This window comes from Scyliorhinus canicula, chromosome 14 (genome assembly GCF_902713615.1).
Source record: "Scyliorhinus canicula chromosome 14, sScyCan1.1, whole genome shotgun sequence".
Classification (NCBI taxonomy): Eukaryota; Metazoa; Chordata; class Chondrichthyes; order Carcharhiniformes; family Scyliorhinidae; genus Scyliorhinus; species Scyliorhinus canicula.
In genome coordinates, this window is record NC_052159.1 from 93,883,913 (window position 1) to 93,904,712 (window position 20,800).

A 20,800-nucleotide genomic window follows, 5' to 3' on the forward strand; every position below is an offset into this window, starting at 1 on the left:
CTGCCTCGGGGTATACACGTACAAATCATTGAAGATGTTAGGGCAAGTTGAGATAAAAGGTTGAAGAGGCATAGAACAGAGTGCAGAAGGAGGCCATTCGGTCCATCAAGTCTGCATCAACCCACTTCAGCCCTCATTTCCACCCTATCCTCATAACCCAATAACCCCATCTAATCTTTTTTGGACACCAAGGGCAATTTATCATGGCCAATCCGCCTAACCTGCACATCTTTGGAGTGTGGGAGGAAACCGGAGCACCCGGACGAAACCCACGCAGACACGGGGAGAACGTGCAGACTCCGCACAGACAGTGACCCAGCGGGGAATCGAACCTGGGACCGTGGCACTGTAAAGCCACAGTGCTAACCACTGTGATACAGTGCTGCCCACTGCAGAACTCTGGGTTTAAGAAACAGAGGCACAGAGTACAAAGCAATGAAGTTATGATGAAACACTGATTCGATGAAACCCTTATCAAGGCATGTATATCCCCATTTAGGGGGGGTCAAGACAGTATTTGAGATGTAACCTGATCAAACTCCTGTATACAAATCAAATAAAAAGGCTGAAATTGGCCTTGGGTGATGACACCCAACGGCAATGTTGAATTGGCAGCTTGTTTTACACCAGACTAATTTGTTTTTCCATTCCCCTTCACTGCATTGATTATACACCTTCATTGGCCCATGCACTACAACTCCCAGGCCCTTTTTCGATGTAACAGACTTGAGACTTCATTTCGACAGAAGTGAATATATTTGTTACACAACCCAAAAGGATATCTAGTCCTGATATTTTATCCGCGATAGAAATATCCTTTAACATCTTTGTTCTTCAAAATTGGCTTTAATTTCTGCCAATTCCCATTTGCATTTTATAAAGGGCGAAGCCATAAAAAAGAACACTAACTCTCATTCTTATTAGGGGCTTTTCAGGTTGGCGTGGATTTCCCAAACGTTCTGTTTCAGCAACATCCAACATTCCTTCTACCTACAAGACGAATACAAACAGACAAATAAAAGGAGCTATTATTCAATTAGTACAAAAGAACTATTAATTGTCTAAACAAAATATTGAGGGCACGATCTGCCGGCCGCATCGCACCCAAACAGGAGTGCAAAGCGCAACAAACGTGCCACAAACGACACTTTGAAATCTTTCAGTTTGACCTTACCCCGAGTCTCTACCCATTTGAGACTATCCCAATATTAATTTTATTCTGTAAATGCATAACATGTATTCTAGTTAAGGTAGATGCCGGAAGAAGCTTCACACGGGCTTCCTGGCAGCCAGTATGCCTCACAAGATCTACCCAGAGCTCACGAGACAGCACGATCAGGATCCTCCCCGACAATGGGCATGTCTAAGCCACGCGTGTCTAGAACCTGCTTGGCCTACGCACCCCGGGATCTCTCCCTCCCTCTCTCCCTCCCTCCCTCCCTCCCTCTCTCCCTCTCTCCCTCTCTCCCTCTCTCCCTCCCTCCCTCCTCCCCCCCCCCCCCCCCCCGGGAGTCCCCAGCCAGGTGTCGTTAGTACTGGTCCACACAATCGTGGACCAGGCAGAACAGCACCGAGGAGCCCTGCAAATTGGGCACCTTGGCCCTGTCACACAAGGTGCCCGGGTGGCACTGCAAAGCCACTGCAAGGCAGGAGTGACAGTGCTCAGATGCCCCGGTGCTACGGTGGCACTGCCAAAGGTCAGGGGCTGAGAAGGGGGGTCATGCCCATGGAAGAAGGGTGGATATGAAGGGTTGGTGGGGGTTGATGAATGGGGGTCCCGGAAGGGGGCGTGGGAAACCTGAAATGGGGGTCCTCAGCAACCTCATAGCAGGATGTCATCACTTGGGGGATATGCCCATATGTGTGGGGGGTGTCACTGCCCATGGGTGGGGAGTGTGGGGGACCCACAAGGTCACTTTGAGATTGGGGCACCCTGTCAAAATGGCGTCCCGATCTCAGAGGAGTTGATTTGGGCTTCACCGGAGAGAAACACCCCAAGGCCCAAAAAAGCGACTAAATGTGGTTAGATAGCAGTTGGGAACTCACCGACAGAGCAGGCAGGAAACTCCCAGCAAAGTGCGCCACAAACAACACTTCAAAACCTTTCAGTTTGATCTTACCCTGAGTCTCTACCCATTTGAGACTGTCCCAATATTAATTTTATTCTGTAAATGCATAGCATGTATTCCAGTTAAGGATAAATAAAATTCTCCAAAGAAAAAAAACAAATTTAAATTAAATTAAACGCTGTAGCTTAAGTCTACAAGTATCCCTAAATGACCCACAGTGCAAGCATGTAGATCACTGTGCATTCCGTAGTGATCTTGAGCTAGGAGCATAACATCTCCAGAAGGGTGGAGATTGGCACAGAACCAATGTCTTCTATTGTGAACAATTTCATTCTTTGGAAGGATGGGGGTAAGTGCACACCCTGTGCCTTCCAGTGCGAATGAACTTATTCTGTGTGGAGAAACTGTTGTCATTCTCAGTGTTGGTGCAGGCCAATTTCAGGAATTCAGGCTGCTACTGTGCTGTTGCAGACTGGAGAATTATAAATATTACACCCTTGTTCAAAAGGTGGTGCAAGGATAAATCCAGCATCTATAGACCAGTCAGTTTGACTTCAGTGGTAAGGAAACTTCTGGAAACTTCTTTGGGACAAAATCAATCGTCACTTAAGACAAGTGCCGGACAATTAAGGAAAGCCAGCATGGATTCATTAAGGGAAAAATCATGTTTGACTAACTTGCTGGAGCAATTTGAAGAGGTAATAGAGAAGGTTGATAAGGACAACTTTGTTGATGTAACTTATATGGATTCTCAAAAGGCATTTGATATCCTGCCATACAAAAAGCCTGTGAGCAAAATTCTAGTTCATGGTAGCTACTTGGATAAGAAATTATCTGAGTGATAGGAAACAGAGAGTAATGATAAATGGTTGTTTTTCATAGTAGAGGAAGGCGTGTAGTAGAATTCCCCAGGGTAAGTATTGGGACTCATGTTCTTGCTGATATTAATTACCTAGACTGTGTTGTTCAGGGATGATACAAAACGTTTCAACTGTGATAAGGAAAGTCTTGAACTTCAGAAGGACATAGACATGTTCGTGGATCAGACAGACAAGTGGCAGATTAAGTTCAATGCCGAGAAGCTTGAAGTATCTCACTTGGCAGGAAGAAAATGGAGACACAACATAAAATAAAGGGAGAAACTCACAGGAACAGAGGGACCTCGTTGTAAATGTACATAAGTCATTGAAGATGGCAAGGCAGGTTGATCGAGCAGCTAATATGCTATAAAGTACCTTACACTTTATTAATAAGGACAAGAGTAAGAAGGTCATGTTGAACATGTATAAGACACCAGTTAGGCCTCCTGTGGAGTACTGCGTCCAGTTCTGGTCACTATACTCAAGGAAGGATATCAGGCATTAGAGAGAGTACAGAGGAGATGCACAAGAATGGTTTTCGGAATAAAGAATTGTAGTTATGAGGATAGGGTGGAGAGATTGGGATTGTTTTCCTTGGAGAAAAGAAGACCAAGAGGAGACTTGACAGAAATATTCAAAATCATAGAATTTACAGTGCAGAAGGAGGCCATTCAGCCCATCGAGTCTGCACCGGCTCTTGGAAAGAGCACCCAACGCAAGGTCAACAACTCCACCCTATCCCCATAACCCCATAACCCAGTAACCACACCCAACACTACGGGCAATTTTGGACACTAACGGCAATTTATCATGGCCAATCCACCTAACCTGCCAACTTTGGACTGTGGGAGGAAACCGGAGCACCCGGAGGAAACCCACACGGGGAGGATGTGCAGACTCCGCACAGACAGGGACCCAAGCCGGAAACGAACCTGGGACCCAGGAGCTGTGAAGCGATTGTGCTATCCACAATGCTACCGTGCTGCCCTGAGGTGTACGAATGGGTAAATAGTGAGAAACTGTTTCCACTCAAGAGAGCATCAAGAACTAGAGGGCACAGATTCAAAATCATTCATAAAATTAGTAAAAGTGATGGGGTAGAAAACTATTTCACCCAGAGGGTGGCTGGAGCCTGGAACTAATTCCCTGAGGGTGGTGGAGGCAAGTTCGATTGAGGTATTCAAAAGGGAACTGGATTGCTATCTAAGAATGGGAATAAGGCAGGGGACTGGGACTACGCAGAATACTCTTTCAGAGAGCCAGTGCAGAGTCGACGGGCCAAATGGCTTCCTTCTGCACTGTAAAGATGTTGTGACACCAACGGCACTCACTCCAATTTGCAGTCTCCATGGAGAATATTTTTGAAGAAGCTCAGAATTGTCTTCTGCAGTCTGACTCAGATCAAGAAAGGACTTATTGTATTCTACTGGCTTACCTTCTCCAAACAAAAAGCCTCGATTTTCTGCATGACTTTGGGATGATCTGGGTTAAATATATCAGAGTGATCTGCAAGAACAACATCCTCAATAAAGAACTGGCGAGTTGTTTTCAAAGGAATCTTCCGCATGTTCATTTTCTTCCCTTTGATTCGCAACAAGCCAACATGCCTATAATCAAGAGCAATAAACTTCATAAATATCACAACTAAACTTCATAAATATTGATGATAGCCAAGGATCGATAATTCCATGTCAATATCTCTTGATTCTGACTCAATTACGCACACTTAGAACTTTGATCTAGGTACTGAAGTGAATTTTACAAATCCATGCTGCTGGTAAGTATAACTGTTATTCAGCACAAAAAGTCAATGCATCTGACAGGATCAGCACATTGACCTTTGCACCCAAATGACAGATGTACTCCTGGTGCGTGAAACTCTATACTACGAGTTCTTTTTAACATTCGTTTTAGTTCTAGATAAAAATGAGGTGTTCAAAGTGGAATATGATGAAAATGGAATAATATTAAGTGACCAGAAAAATACTGCAGCCAATGGACAGGTCCAACACTATAACAGGATCAACAGAAAAGTGACAAGGAATAAAAATCATGGATAATTTTCTCTTCTTAGTGAAACTAAGGTCAGGTGTTACATAGGCAGGATGTTGGACAGTAATTTTATTATTTTTAAATAATAATAATCATTATTATCACAAGTAGGCTCACGTTAACACTGCAATTAAGTTATTGTGAAAAGCCCCGAGTCGCTATATTCCAGTGCCTGTTCGGGTACACAGGGAGAATTCAGAATGTCCAATTCACCCAACAGCATGCCTTTTGGGACTTGTGGGAGGAAACCGGAGCACCCAGAGGAAACCCACACTGACCACAGGGAGAACGTGCAGACTCCGCACAGACAGTGACCAAAGCCAGGAATCGAACCTGGGACCGGGCAATGTGAAGCAACAGTGCTACCCACTGTGCCACCGTGTCGCTGAATAAATAGTCGAGTTAATATATTCAATGCACATCTGCCATATCTCTCACAAACAGATTTCAAAAGCTATGTTGAAAGGACCAGTTCGCATTGCAAGTGGTCCATTATATATTATTTGATATGTTTGGATAGGCAATTTGTCTGCTTTGTTACATATGAACGTGTCGAGAAACGTCTACCTTAGACTAAGTTAACACAGTGAAATCTCAACTCAAAACATTAAGTTAGCAGCACAAGTTAATCAGTTCTTAGGAACATTACCACCTACAGGGTCCCAAGCCACATCATAGCAGTCTCACTCAGACGTATATCATCATTCCTTCATTATTGCTGGGTTAATGTAGAATCATAGAACCCCTACAGTGCAGAAGGAGGTCATTCGGCCCATCAAGCTTGCGCTGACCCTCCAAGAGCACCCTACCGAGGCCCACGCCCCCACCAAACCTTTTGGATACTAAGGGGTAATTTAGCATGCCCAAACTACCTAACCGGCATATCTTTGAACTGTGGGAGGAAACCAGAGCACCCACTGGATACCCATACAGACATGGGGAGAATGTGCAAACACCACACAGTCACCAAAGGTCAGAATTGAACCCGGTCCCTGGCGCTGTGAGGCAGCAGTACTAACCATTGTGCCACTGTGCTATCATAGAATTCCTCACTTAACACCAGTGTGGGAACATCCATTAGTACAATGGTTGCAATGATTCAATGAGGCAATCGGCAACTCCTCCTCAGGCAATCAGTGATCAAAATCCAAATTTTTAAAATTATATTGCTAACAGTAACAAATTCATCTCAACTAACTCTTTGTCTGTTAGAAAAGTTACAGCAAGGTAGAATTTGTTTTTTTAAAAAGGCACATACTTTTTGACAGCTTCGCCTGGAGAAAGAGAAGTGACAACACTGCTTCCAGGCTGTGAAACATAGAAGAGCTGTTGTTCATTTTTTATAGGAGAGATTTTACACTCGTGTTCATGTCCCCAAATGACAAGGTCAAGGAAATCATCCAGAAACTGTTCAGGAATGTAATTGGTAGCTCCGTGTTTGCTCCTGTTTGAGAAACAACAAATTGTACAAATACTTGACTAGCTGATATAAAGGTAAGTTCCAAGTACAACATTCTCCCTATCTCTAAAGCTCAAAAATGTTGTTTTACTTCTTTAGAACCACAACTGACACAAAGGTTAAGCACTTCCGAGGCTTTCCATTTTCTTCTGACAGAAGAAATGACTCTCATTGGGTGGGATTTTCTGGCCCCGACACCAGCAGGCATCGTCACAGTTCCCCACCCCACCCGAAATAATGCCCACCTGTGTCAGGGCCAGAAAGTCCCGTCCATTTTTACAAATTTTAAGAGATCATGGCATAACAAAGAAAAGTACAGCACAGGAACAGGCCCTTCGGCCCTCCAAGCCTGCGCTGACCATGCTGCCCCTCTAAACTAAAATCTTCTACACTTCCGGGGTCCTTATCCCTCTATTCCCATCCTATTCATGAATTTGTCAAGATGCCCCTTAAACGTCACTATCGTCCTTCCTTCCACCACGTCCTCCGGCAGCGAGTTCCAGGCACCCACTACCCTCTGTGTAAAAGACTTGCCTCGTACATCTCCTCTAAACCTTGCCTCTCGCACCTTAAACCTATTTCCCCTAGTAATTGACCCCTCTACCCTGGGGAAAAGCCTCTGACTATCCACTCTGTTCCTGTCCCTCATAATTCTGTAGACCTCTATAAGGTGGCCCCTCAACCTCCGTCGTTCCAGTGAGAACAAACCGAGTTTATTCAACCTCTCAGTTTCAGAGTAAATGTAACCTTGAAGATAGATTCCTCATATTATTTTTAACAATTCAGCCACCTTCATGTTCCAAATCCCTTTGCAAGAGAGAATAAAGGCAGGACCTGCAGATTAGTTTTTCCTGCTTTCTCTTTCAAAATATTTGGCATTCTTTTTAACTTTCCCCTCCCCTTGACAAGTCATCTGAATAACCTGCACCTGCATAAATTAGAATGATCCAAAGAAATCTGAAATATTGTGCTATACTTTGTAAATTAGTACAGACGTCAAAAAATCCAAGTAGTGAAACTCATTTTGTTGATTTTTTTTTCCTCATCCAGTCTTCAGTTAAAATTGATTGATAATATTCTTTGCCACCAGATCATTATTTTTTTTTAAATACATTTAGAGTACCCAATTCTTTTTCCCAATTAAGGGGCAATTTACCGTGGCCAATCCACCTACCCGGCATATCTTTTTGGGTTGTGGGAGTGAGACCCATGCAGACATGGGGAGAATGTGCAAACTCCACATAACAGTGACCAGAGGCCAGGATCGAAACCAGGTCCTCGGCGCTGTGAGGCAGTAGTGCTAACTACTGTACCACCATGCTGCCGCTACACCAGATCATCAATGAATTAGTTGGATTCTTACCTGTTTTGATGAATGACAAATATGTTAAACCAGCTATCTTCTTCTTCCTTTGGCCTCAGCATAGTAACTTGTTTATTTACAAACATCCGGTAGAGACGCTCATCTGGGATGGCTCCTATGGATTAGTAGAGCACACACTGCATTTTACCAAAGTTCCCAAACGATTTCAAGTGGAGTAGGACACATCTTAAAACCCTGAACTATATTGCAAGATGTGTACTTGACTCAAAATACTGTACTAACAAGTGTTAAAAGCATGTTTACAACCAATGTCCTGTAGTTTTTTTTTCCTTATATTTTTTCTAAATTTCAGGATTTGCTCAATTTTGATATAGACAATTCATAACTCATACTTGTGTGCGTATGCATAGATCACAAATTAAATATTGTTGAAGAAACATGCCAAAGCTTTTCATCTTGCGCTCATTGGGAAAAATGCAAGAACGCTAAATTTCAAATTATCACAACAATTTATGCTACAGGAGAAAAAGTGCTGATTGGTTGGCAAATTGATTGATTCGGCCAAGGCATTGCCATGGAGAAAGTAACATGGAACATAAGGGTCGCCCAGTTCCCAAGTAATTAAAAATTAAAGGCAAGACGGAGAGAGAGATAGAGAGAGAGAAAGAGAAAGAGCGGGAGAGAGAGAAAAAGGAGGGAGCGAGAAAAAAAGAGCGGGAGAGAGAGAAAAAGGAGAGGGAGTGAGAGAGGGGGGGGGGAAGAGAGAGAGGGAGAGAGAGAGAGAGAGAGAGAGAGAGGGGTGAGAGAGAGGGAGAGAGAAAAAGGAGGGAGAGAGAGTGAGAGAAAGAGAAAAAAGAGAAAAAGAGAGAGAGAAACAAAGAAAAAGAAAGAGAAAGAAAAAGAAAGAGAAAGAAAGAGAAAGAAAAAGGAGAGAGAGAGAGAGAGAGAGGGAAAAAGAAGAGAAAGAAAGAAACGAGAGAGAGAGAGAGAGAGAGAGAGAGAGAGAAATATGTCATTCTATAATTTCCAATACTACTTTAAACATATATTTCAATTCCATCAATCAAAATTGAAATTTCTGTCTTGAACATGTACACACTGTTTCAGCTTCCACTGCCCCAGAAGGAAAGAGAATTCCAAATATTCACCATGATCTAAGTGAAGAAATTCCTCCTATTCTAAGTCTTAAATAACCACGGTTTCCTGGTTTTCGACTCTCCAGTCTGGGGTAGCATTTTATCTGGATCCAGATGTCACACCCTGCAATTCTTCACAACTATAGGGAATACAGATCCAGTCACCTCAATCTCATCTCAGAAGGCAATCCTGCCATCCCAGGGATTAATCTGATAAACCTCCCTCCATGGCAAGTCCATCCCTCCTTAGATCGGCGACTAAAACTGTACACAATAGTCCAGGCGAGGTCTCACCAAGGCTCCGTACAAATGAAGCAAGACATCCTTACTCCTGTAGTAAAATCCTCTTGGAAGGAAAGCCAAACACACGGGGCTGGATTCTCCGATTTTGAGACGAAGAGCTGACGCGGGACGGTGACGTTTTATGACCGTAAAAACGGTGCAAAATGGCAACCGATCCCCTGTCTTGTGGGGGCTAGCAGGTACGCAGTGTAGAGCATCTGACTCTAGCTGCAGATACGGCCGGAGAATTACCGGATCCGTGGCCGCGCATGTGCATGGCTGTGACCTGCAGCGGCCGCGTAGCGCAACATGGCGCCAGGCGCGCGCGGACCTAGCCTACCAAGTAGTGGCGCCGTTTGACCAGGCTCGCCACCCCCGGATCACCCACCACCAGTGCCCCCAGCCCCCGTTGAAGCTCCCCCCCCTCCCCCGCAGATCAGCTCTCCTTCCCCCCCCCCCTCCCCCCCCCCTCCCCCCCCCCCACGTCTGTGGCAGCGCTGGACTCAGTCCACAGCTGTCACACTGAGTTCCCAAAAATAAACAGCACACCCACCCCACTCCGTCGGAACTCGGCCGATCAGATGGAAGGCCTCAGGTAACGACCGGAGGCCGTCCCGATGGCAGTGGCGTACTCCTAGAGCATGCCATTTTGGAGGAAGCAGAGCATCGCAAAAGCGGCGCCGCCCCCGATTTTAGTGCTAACGTGGATTCACCAGCCGATCGTCGAACGCAATTTTGGCGTCGGAGACTGGAGAATCCTGCCCACTATTTGCCTTCCTAATGGCTTGCTGCACCTGCATGCTAACTTTTAGTGACTCATGAACATACCCAGGTCCCTTTGGACACAAACATTTCCAGACCCCTCACCATTTAAAAAATATTCTGTCTTTCTGCTTTTCCTACCAAAGTGAATAACTTAACATTTATTCACATTATACTCCATCTGCCTTGTTCTAGTCCATTCACTTAGCCTGTCCAAGTCCTCTTGAAGCCTTCTTTCATTCTCCTCACAACTTACGTTCCCATCCAGTTTAGTGCCATCATCAAATTTGGAAAAATTGCAATTGGTCCCCATATCCAAATCATTTTAATTGATTGTGAACAACTGCGGACTTGGCACTAATGCTTGAGGTACCCCTCTGTTTATTCCCAATCTCCGCTTTTTGCCTGTTAATCAATTCTCAATCCATTCTTTTATGTTTCTCCCAATCCTATGCACTTCAATTTCACTTACTAATAGCTTCCTGGGTGGGACCTCATCAAAAGCCTTTGATAAATCTAAATATACCATTTTCACTGATTCTCCTTCATCAATACTACAAACAATATCCTCAAAACCATCCAGCAAGTTTGTCAAAAATGATTTCCCTTTCAGAAATCCCATCTGACACTGCCCAATTTGACTATTCTTTGCAAAACGGATAGTTATCACATCCATTCTAATAAATTCCACCATTTTCTGGAATACTGATTTCAAACTAACAGGTACTTCAGTTTTCTATTCTCGCAGTTCCTCCATTCTTAAATCATGGGGTTACATTTGCTACTTTCCAGAATCTATAGATTTTTGAAAGATAATCATCAATGCATCCACTATGGCTTTAGCCATCTCCTTCAACATTCTAGGGTAAGCTCATCTGGTCCAGGGAATTTATTAATCTTCAATCCAGTTAACTTTTCAAGTATCACCTCTTCACTAATACTAATTTCTTTTAGTTCCTCAGTTTAACGAATCCCTTAGTCACCTAGTATTTCTGGGAGATTTTCTGTACCTTCCATAAAGACAGACGCAAAGTAACTGTTTAGTTTCTCTGCCATTGACCTGTTCTCATAGATTTCATAGAATTTATAGTGAAGGTGGCCATTCAGCCCATCGAGTCTGCACCGGCTCATGGAAAGAGCACCTTACCAAGCCCACAACCCCACCCTCCCTGCAACCCAGTAACCACACCCAACCTTTTTGAACATTAAGGGCAATTTAGCATGGCCAATCCACCTAACCTGCACATCTTTGGACTGGGGGAGGAAACCGGAGCACCCGGAGGAAACCCACACAGACACGGGGTGAACGTGCAGACTCCGCACAGTTAGTGATCCAAGCTGGATTCGAACCTGGGACCCTGGAGCTGTGAAGCAACTGTGCTAACCACTATGCTACCATGCTTTTCCAATGTGCCCACCAGTAATGGACCCACATTTGTCTTAGCTAATCTTTCCAGTTTCACAAACCGATCAAAGCTGTCACCTTTATGTTCCTCGCTAGTTTGTCTCCATTTCTCTTTTTCCCCTTCCTTCACCGGGTTCTAAATTGCTCCCAATCTTCAGGCTGACCACTTTTTCTGGCACCCTTATCAGCCACTTCCTTGATCTAATGCAATCTTTAACTTCTTTCATTAAGTATGGTTGATTTACCTTTCTCTTTGGGTGTTTGTGCCTCACAAAAATGTATATCTGTTGTAGACAATGTAGTATTTCTTTAAATACTAGTCATTGCACGTCTACCATCAAATCCATTGGTGTATGTTGCCAATACACCATAGCCGGCTTGCTCCGCATACCTTCAGATTTAAGACTCTAGATTCAAACTTAGTGAAAGATTCCACCATATTACGGTCAGAATTTCCCAAAGGCTCCTTCACAGCAAGGTCATTAATTAGCCTTCTCTTATTACACAATACTAATTCCAAAAAAGCCGGATTCCTGGTTGGCTTCTCAACATACTGCTCTATAAACCCATCTCATACATACTCCAGGAATTCCGCCTTGACAGCATTAGTGCTCATTCAGTTAACCCAGATAATGTGTAATTTCATGTCGCCCATTATTGCTGCATTACCCACGTTACATACATCCCTAATGTCCTGATTTATACCATGCCTAACATAGCACTGCAGTTTGATGGCCTATAAACAATTTCCACCAACATTTGATGCCCCTTGTGGGCAGAATAAAAACTAGCAACAGCATTTTTCAAGCCAAGATGTTGACCTAAAGTGTCAGTTAATAATAATTATTATTATTGTCACAAGTAGGCTTACATTAACACTGCAATGCAGTTACTGTAAAAATCCCCTAGTCGCCACATTTCCTGCGCCTATTCGGGTACACAGAGGGAGAATTCAGAATGTCCAATTCCTCTGACAAGCACGTCTTCCGGGACTTTTGGGAGGAAACTGGAGCACCCGGAGGAAACCCACACAGGCACGGGGAGAATGTACAGACTCCGCACAGATAGTGACCCAAGCGGGAATCCAACCCGGGACCCTTGCGTTCTGAAGCAACAGTGCTACCGTGTCACCCTAATCCCAGCAACGTGACAGAATATTTCAGAAGAGATTTAGCCACCATATTGAGCAGTGTTTTGATTACTCACACACTGAGCTCTCAATCTCAGGCTTGCTGGTGAAGTGAAGTGGCTCACAATGGCTAGTCAATGAAGAGGGAAAGGAATCTGGAGTCACAATCTGGGCAAAGTGGCACTGACAAAGCTATGAGGACTTTACCTTTCAATCACAAGTGGTTCACAGAATTTAGAGTTTGCTGCCCTTGGTGACAAAAGGTTAGTGCACCTTTTTTTGCCTCCACCTCAAAGAGAAGCAAGCCAGCTATCGGGTTACTGACAAAATTATTTTATTTGCTTTCAGGATGACAGTCATTTTTAAATGCTCATACAAGTTGATAGTGATCTTTCGCCTTGGATTACTTCAATTATTGGAAGCGACAATTTTGTTTGGAATACAGGGAGCCGTCACTTAAAGTTGTGTTCCTGAAAAGCACAATTTTTAAGTGAAATGACTTGAAGTGAATCATCAGAATCAATGTTAAAGCCAGTTAGATTCCTTTGTTCATTTCTCGCTCGGAAAAAACAATGTACAAGTTAAAATACTGTAACATACATGTGCAGCACTGTGCAGTCCTAGCTGAAACAGCATGCAAAATGAAATACATCATGGAATATAAAAGGAATAAAATATTTTAAAAGTACAAGCATCCAAAGTGAACATAGAACATAGAACAGTACAGCACAGAACAGGCCCTTCGGCCCTCGATGTTGTGCCGAGCAATGATCACCCTACTCAAACCCACGTAACCCGTATACCCGTAACCCAACAATACCCCATTAACCTTACACTACGGGCAATTTAGCATGGCCAATCCACCTAACCCGCACATCTTTGGACTGTGGGAGGAAACCGGAGCACCCGGAGGAAACCCACGCACACACGGGGAGGACGTGCAGACTCCACATAGACAGTGACCCAGCCGGGAATCGAACCTGGGACCCTGGAGCTGTGAAGCATTGATGCTAACCACCATGCTACCGTGAGGCCCCAAGTGCTTTTAGAATTAACCAGGTGGTCAGCGGAGATAGCAACTGTAGTCTCAGGACTACTTGCACTGTCCAACTTCTGCCACTAGATGGCACCCATGACTTCAATTTGAGTTCAGAACAGGAGCCAGAAGTAGAGCAAGCAAAGGAAAGACTCCAGAGGCTCAGTAAAAACAGGGTGGGAGAGAGTGGGTTAGGATGAAGGAGGAATCTTGTAAGGGGTCTAGTTTGAGGGCTATGGTGACAGCAGTGTTGCCAATGGCTCAGAGTAGGTATTCAAGGAGCCCGGTGGTGCAGTCCATAGTGAAGATATGGAATCAGTTGAGGAGGCGTTTTAGGGTGGAAGGGATGTCGGTGCTAACGCCGCTGTGCGAGAATCATGGATTTGAGCCGGGTGGCTGGATAGTGTGTAGGGGAAGTGGGGCTGGTCAAGGTGAGGGATCTGTATTTGGAGGAAGGGTTTGCCAATCTGGAGGAGCTAAGGGAGAGGGGGAGTGAATTCAGGTATCTGCAGGTTAGGGACTTTGCACAAAAGGTCTGGAGGGAGTTCCCTCGGTTGCCGGGATACACCCTGCTGGAGTGACTGCTGCTCCCGGATGTGGAAGGAGAGGGACGAATTGGGGATATATACAAGTGGCTGGGGAGCAGAGAGGGGAGCGGGTGGTGAAGATCAAGGAGAAATGGGAAGCGGAGTTGGGAGGGGAGATCAATTGGGAAGCATGGAGTGAGGCACTGCGTAGGGTAAGTGGGACCTCCTCTTCTGCAAGGATGAGCCTGAGACAGTTTAAGGTGGTGCACAAGGTGCATATGACTCAGGCGAGAATGAGTGGGTTCTTTCAGGGGGTAGCAGAAGAGTGTGAGAGGTGTGGGCGGGGGCCAGCGAATCACGCGCACATGTTTTGGGGTTGCGAGAAATTGGAAGGATTGTGGACGGGGCTATTTGCGGTCTTAGCCAGGATAGTGGAGGAGGTGGTGGACCCGGACCCTTTGGCGGCGATATTTGGGGTTTCAAAGAAGCCGGAGCTCATGGAGAGGAGGAAGGCCAATGTCTTGGCCTTCGGCCCTGGTTGTATAGTGGCGGGGGGGGGGGGGGGGGGGGGGGGGTTTGTTGGGTTATGGGTATAGGGTGGATACGTGGGTTTGAGTAGGGTGATCATGGCTCGGCACAACATTGAGGGCCGAAGGGCCTGTTCTGTGCTGTACTGTTCTATGTTCTATGTTCTAAGTATGAAATCCTGCCCCAGGATGCTAAGAAATTTGCTCAATTTAAAATTCTGGTCAACTGTGAAAGATACCGATAATGGAGGACTCCGCAATCAAAAGGTTGAGCAAAGTTTCAGGGATGCTGTGGTTGGGACACAAAGTGCTGTACTCAGGGTGTTATGGTGTTTTCTAATGTGAATTTGTGTGGGGGAATGAATAGAATCAGTAAAAGGGGAGATAGATTTAACACCCCTGCATTAGAGAAAGAGCACATGCTGGTTAATGCTCTACCTCAAGGTCCTAATATCAGCAGAAGCTGCCAGCAAGGTTATTTACTGGTTAGAAGAATAGGAGATACAGGACAAGCTTTTGGGTGAAGGTTTCATTATAAACACGTAGACAAGATGGGAATTCTAAATGTTCTGTGTACTGACTAACTGTATAAGCAGCCTGTATTTGTGACTTGGTGAAGACAGTTGTATTAGAATTCTCTCCCTGTGATTGCTGTGTTAAAGCAGTCTCAGGATGGAGAGCTGTATCAGTGGAGAGTGCTCTTCCAGAGGTTTCTCTGAGGTAGATCCCCCATGCTTGAATCATGAATAAACTATTGTAACCTGTTCCTGTGTTTACTGTAGTTAATTGGAAGACGCCCACCACAAAAAAATGTATATTCTATTAAATTCATTTATTTATTTCAGTTTACAAGTTATTCCAGCTAGCACTGCACATGTACAGTACATTATTTCAACTTGTACATCAGACATTTCTTGCCCAGAAAAACCAAAAGGAACCTAACTCCGCCTTTAAAACTACTTCTCTATGAGAACCGATGACTCACTTAAAAGTCATTTTCAGGAAAGCAGCTTCAACCTTAAGTGAGGACTTACTGTATCGGGAACCTGCAGTGAGAATACTTGCCCTTGTCACCTCAAGCTTGTCATCTAACTAGTGAGGAGAGTAAAAACATCAGGATTTCCATACTCAATCATGGTCTTGGTATGATCGTCCTCCAGTGACAAAGACGTTGCAGCCATGAAAAATTTCAGCTTACATATGAATGACCACTCAAGCCCAACTCCCAGCAGCATGAATTGCTGCGTTAAGGGAGAATATTAGAAAAATCAACTGCTTGATCATAGGATTATGCCTCCATCAACTTAACTTGCCATTCAGTCGAATAGCAGAGGTGATTGGTTAAATTAGATGCATGATGTATGGTGTTCCCCAGCATATGAGGAGCTAGGCAGTTCGGATCATTGTTCAAGATCAATGATATTAATACCAGACAAACAACAAAAAGTAACGTAGCTCCTACAATGTTCAAATCAGTTAGGACCCACTTGCTCAAATGGCATATCTGTCAAGTTAGTTGACTGGCTGCCATCTCCACACGTTCAGCATTAATTATGTAGCCAAACAGTAAGCCACAGGAATGAACAGAGAAGTCGCATTAGTCTACATTTGTTAAATGTAAACGAAATATTTTGTGCTGATACCAAAATTCTAACAATCTACCATTCAGGGATTTCTGCAATTAGCTTTGGCAACTATGCTAAAAATGAGAGTGACGCGAATGTGAAGCATAAAATAGTGAAATAAGCATGCTGTTCTCGGAGGATAGTTCATTGACCAAATCCCAGAGATTATACACTTTCAAAAGCAGGATGCTACTGTACACCCTTAAAACACATAGAACAGCAAACGTTACAGCATCCTAAAGCCCAGTTTTCCTCATCAGGTGGATATAAACAATTTGATAGCACTACTAGAAAAAGAGCCGGGGAGCTGAATGGTCCCGAGAATGTTGGACCCCGAAGTCAGTCTCAGTTCAGTGTCGGGAACCCACAGGTGGCTGCTGCGAGGCACTGGTCACAATCTTCCGGGAAGCAACCAATTAAGAAGCTGATTCCACAGAAACAGAAGTCTGCAGCTATTTCCAACTGGGAGAAGTGGGCGTACTCGCAGGAATACAAGATCACAGCAGCATCATCAATCTGACCCTAAGTGAGAACTTAAATTGAGCCCAATTAGCTACCTGCCACTACTGGATAGATGGCCTGTGCTGGTCAGACTCCACATCTGGCAAGATCACTCTGGGGCAGGACAGCACCAGGCAGCCATTAGATTCAAGATTTTCTAACGCCTTAGCTATTGTTCATCTCAATAAGCACACCCCAACACATTTACTGGTCACTCATTTATGTAGTGACATTAACTCACAGAGCATTTTGGGATTTCAGAATACACAAAGAATCATAAAAACGCAAGCTCTTTATTCCTGAACCAGACATGAGAAAACTTGCGGTTCATAATAAACCGTAATAATGCCAATACACTCAAAAAAAATAGGTTTTTGTTTTCACCAAGCTCGAAAATCTCACCTAAGCCATAGAGCGCCAGCTTAGTATTTCCTTTCTGCATCAGCACAGGGCTAATGTCAATCTTCTCAACAGACATTGACCGACCAAAATGGTTTACTAATCCAGCGCAGCTCAGAAGGTCCAAGGCACACAATGCATCTGCCTAAAACAGTATTGAAATGGAGAAAAAGTTTCAGTCAAATTAAAATGCAATATATACACTGAATCAAATCTCTTAAAGCAGAACCAATACAAGGGTTCAATTACCTCTTTAATCCTTTCATTTATGTGATTTTGTTTTAATGTATCAGATAAAGCTGGTTGGGGTTAAATGTGATTGTGGCATAATGGCATTTACTATATAGTTATTTGATACCATTAAAAAAAGAGATGGGAAAAAATTGGGAAAGGCCTGAAAATAGACGCAGGAAACATGATGTATGGTTAACCAGTACCCATTCCTTCAATGAAGAGAGCACTGTCTGCAAATTTTAATTTTGTTAACGTGCAGCCCAGAGCTGAATGCGCTGTTAAGCAGCTGCAGACAGTCAGTTTGTGCAAGACGAGCACTACCTAAAGCTTCCTTCCACTAATAAAGTCTACCTGCACCTCTTAAAGGTGAGGTGCATTATAACTGTAGCACCCCCGGGAAGTAGCGGAGGAAAGACAGTGTTTGAACAGCAGAAGAGTGAGTATGGTGGTAAAGGACAGGCAGTGGACTCGAAGGTGCTTGGGGCACGGCACCGGAGGCCTCGTTGCTGGCGGCAAGCAAAAGGAGAAAGGGTCTATAACCTCAAGGGAGAAGGAGGCCTTCTGAACAGATGCTGCAAAGGCAGCAGATGTTAGCCGTCACAGTAAATACCAACATTATAGCAGTGACGACTTGGATAGAGTGCCGCAAGAGGTCACGATAGAGTAACCTCTCAAGTGGTCACTGGATGCATTTTCAAATGTCACATCTTCACAAATGAACCAGTAACCTCAGACACTGCTCAATAACACCACAGTATACAACTCATAATATTCATAGCTTCACCTCATCCAATACATTTTACACCAACATTGCCAGCTATCCAACTATGACAGGCATGTCACCCAACCACAGTAAATTTTCCATTCTGGAGACTAAGTGCGGTGGCTGGTGGGAAATTTGGAGTGATTCCTGAGGGATAAACATGCATGATCTTTGACTTTCAACTCATTAATTAAGCCCGGGTCACTGACTGTGTGGAGTTTGCATATTCTCCCAGTGTCTGCTTGGGTCTCACCCCAACACAAAAGATGTGCAGAGTATGTGGATTGGCCACACTAAATTGCCCATTAATTGGAAAAAATGAATTGGGTATTCTAAATTTTAAAAACATTAATTATTTATCAGCGAGAAACTTAGCAAATCTTGTGGCCAAGTGCAGGAAGTCGCCCGTCCTGCTATCACCTCGTGGGGTTGAAGATCCTGGCACCATATTTAAAGGGCATCCAGACAGACGTTCACTCACTGCAGGCCAGGAGCACAGTGTTACACCTCCAGAGTCCTTACATCCAAACCTCCTGCTGGAGAAGCTTGCAGACGTGAGCAACCACATCCTGAACTACGAGGACACCTCTGGCATTGTTTTTGCAGAGCTCTAGACAGGAGCACAGCGGGTGATACACCCACATTGGGCAAATGCTCGCCATTGCAATAGGCTATGTTTGCAAGCACCTTGACCTTTTAAAGGCCCTAGTGCCTCTGGCTGCTCAGGCCCTTGCTCTTCGTGGCCCTGTATCAGTCACCAATGGGCCCCCATCGCCTCATCTGGATGAGAGCCATTACCAAAGCAGGGTTGCCTGCAGCCTGCATTGACAACACTTCAGTGGCTGTGTGAACAAATTGAAATGATATTTATTGTGCATGTTTCCTACCAATTTCAAGCTAACCGGCCAGTACTATGTCCTTCACCTGACCTCCCTCTAGACAAGGTTAGCACTGCTGCCGCACTGCGCCAGGGACCTGGGTTCAATTCCAACCTTGGGTCACTGTCTGTGTGGAGTTTGCACTTTTCCCCGGTGACGGAGTGGCCTTCCTCCGGGTGTTCTGGTTTCATCCCAGAGTCCAAAAGGTGTGCAGATTAGGTGGATTGACCATGGTAAATTTCCCCTTAGTGTCCAAAGGTGTGTAGGTTAGGTTGCAGGGATAGGGAAGGGGAATGGGCCTAGGTAGGGTGCTCTTTGGGTCGAATGGCCTCCTTCTGCACTGTAGGATTCTATGGCATCCCACCCCATCACTTCCAGGTAAAGGACATTCTGGAGGACCAGAGACGGATGGTCTTCCTGTCTGAACATGAATGCTTTTAGAGAAATTGCTCTTTGGCCAGAGTGACGAGAGCCATGTGCAAGAAGCCTCACGTGAACAATTTTCCACTTGCCTCTACTACTCTCGAAGCGCTATAGAGACCATTGTTTCTGTAGCACAGAAGAGTATCAGCATGATCCCGGTCAGCCAAGACCATTGAACCAGGAGGACAGCCCGTTTTTTATGTAGTGAGTGGTAATGACCTGGAACTTGCTACCCAAAAGGAAACTGGATAGGCACTTGAAAGAAAAAAAACTTGCAGGGCTACAGGGATGGAGTGGAACTTATTTGACTGCTCCGCAAGAAGCTGGCATGGGCTTATAAGCCAAATGGCTTCTTTCTATGTGGTAAATTACTTTATTGCTCTATAACTGCAAGTAGCTACATCCTAACCAGCACGGGACATGGTCCTCACCCTTATGGAGGAGATCCTGCTCACCATCATTGGAGCGGTACAACAAAGGCCATGGTCAGCAGGGCTGGCATTATTGAAAGTGCAGTTATGTTCCTACCTAATCTTCAAATCCTCATTTGCACATCCTACTTTCTCCTCAATTCACCATTTCTTGTGGTTTATAAGGTACAGATGGTATAGCATTATCTCTTGCATTGCCACCCTCCACTTACCAAAACCATACCCTGTGCTTTTCTACTTTCAGATACCCAAGAACCACTACTTGGCCCAGCAGTGGCACAGGAACATGAAGTGAAAGAGAAACACGAGACAGGTTAAGAAATTTCTTCATTCAATCTCATATTTGCAGTCACCTGCTCAGATACTGACATGTGTAATATAGAGGGCAGCATAGTGGCAGCATTTGCATATGGTGAGTTAGTGGGTAGGAGGGGCCTGCAAAAGGAGCAGGGGACAAGGGTAAGCAGTTGCCAGTTTGCCAGAAGGAAAAGTGACCCAAATGTTGTGCTACAGAATGCACAGATGGGGACATCAATGCTGCGGCCAACAGGAAAGGCTGCTGGGCATGCACAGTGAAATGGTTGGGACTTGTGCAGGCCTGTCAGAATTCCTGCTGTCACTATCAAAAAGAAATGATGTGAAGATGCCGGCGTTGGACTGCGGTGAGCACAGCAAGAAGTCTTACAACACCAGGTTAAAGTCCAACAGGTTTGTTTCGAATCACAAGCTTTCGGAGCGCTGCTCCTTCCTCAGGAGAATGAAGAGGTAGGTTCCAGAAACATATATATATAGACAAAGTCAAAGAAGTCTTTACAGATCCAGAGAGAGGGGTAATCCCAGGTTCAAGAGGTGTGAATTGTCTCAAGCCAGGACAGTTGGTAGGATTTTGCAAGTCCAGGCCAGATGGTGGCGGTGGTGTGTGTGTGGGGGGGGGGGGGGGGGGGGGGGGGGGGGGGGGGTGGGGGGGGGGGGGGGGGG

The 20,800-nt window shown here is 44.8% G+C and overlaps 1 protein-coding gene across 2 annotated transcripts in view; it reads right to left on the reverse strand.

Annotated features, from left to right (window-relative positions):
* mre11a (MRE11 homolog A, double strand break repair nuclease) overlaps positions 1–20,800 on the reverse strand; it is a 92,029-nt gene that overhangs the window by 53,073 nt on the left and 18,156 nt on the right. For both annotated transcript variants that reach the window (XM_038817967.1, XM_038817968.1), the window contains 5 exons: positions 17,097–17,238; positions 7,804–7,918; positions 6,240–6,425; positions 4,365–4,536; positions 910–990 (listed from right to left, as the gene is read on the reverse strand). In XM_038817967.1, coding sequence (XP_038673895.1) covers positions 910–990; positions 4,365–4,536; positions 6,240–6,425; positions 7,804–7,918; positions 17,097–17,238 — 696 coding nt within the window. The remainder of the gene's footprint in view (positions 1–909; positions 991–4,364; positions 4,537–6,239; positions 6,426–7,803; positions 7,919–17,096; positions 17,239–20,800) is intronic.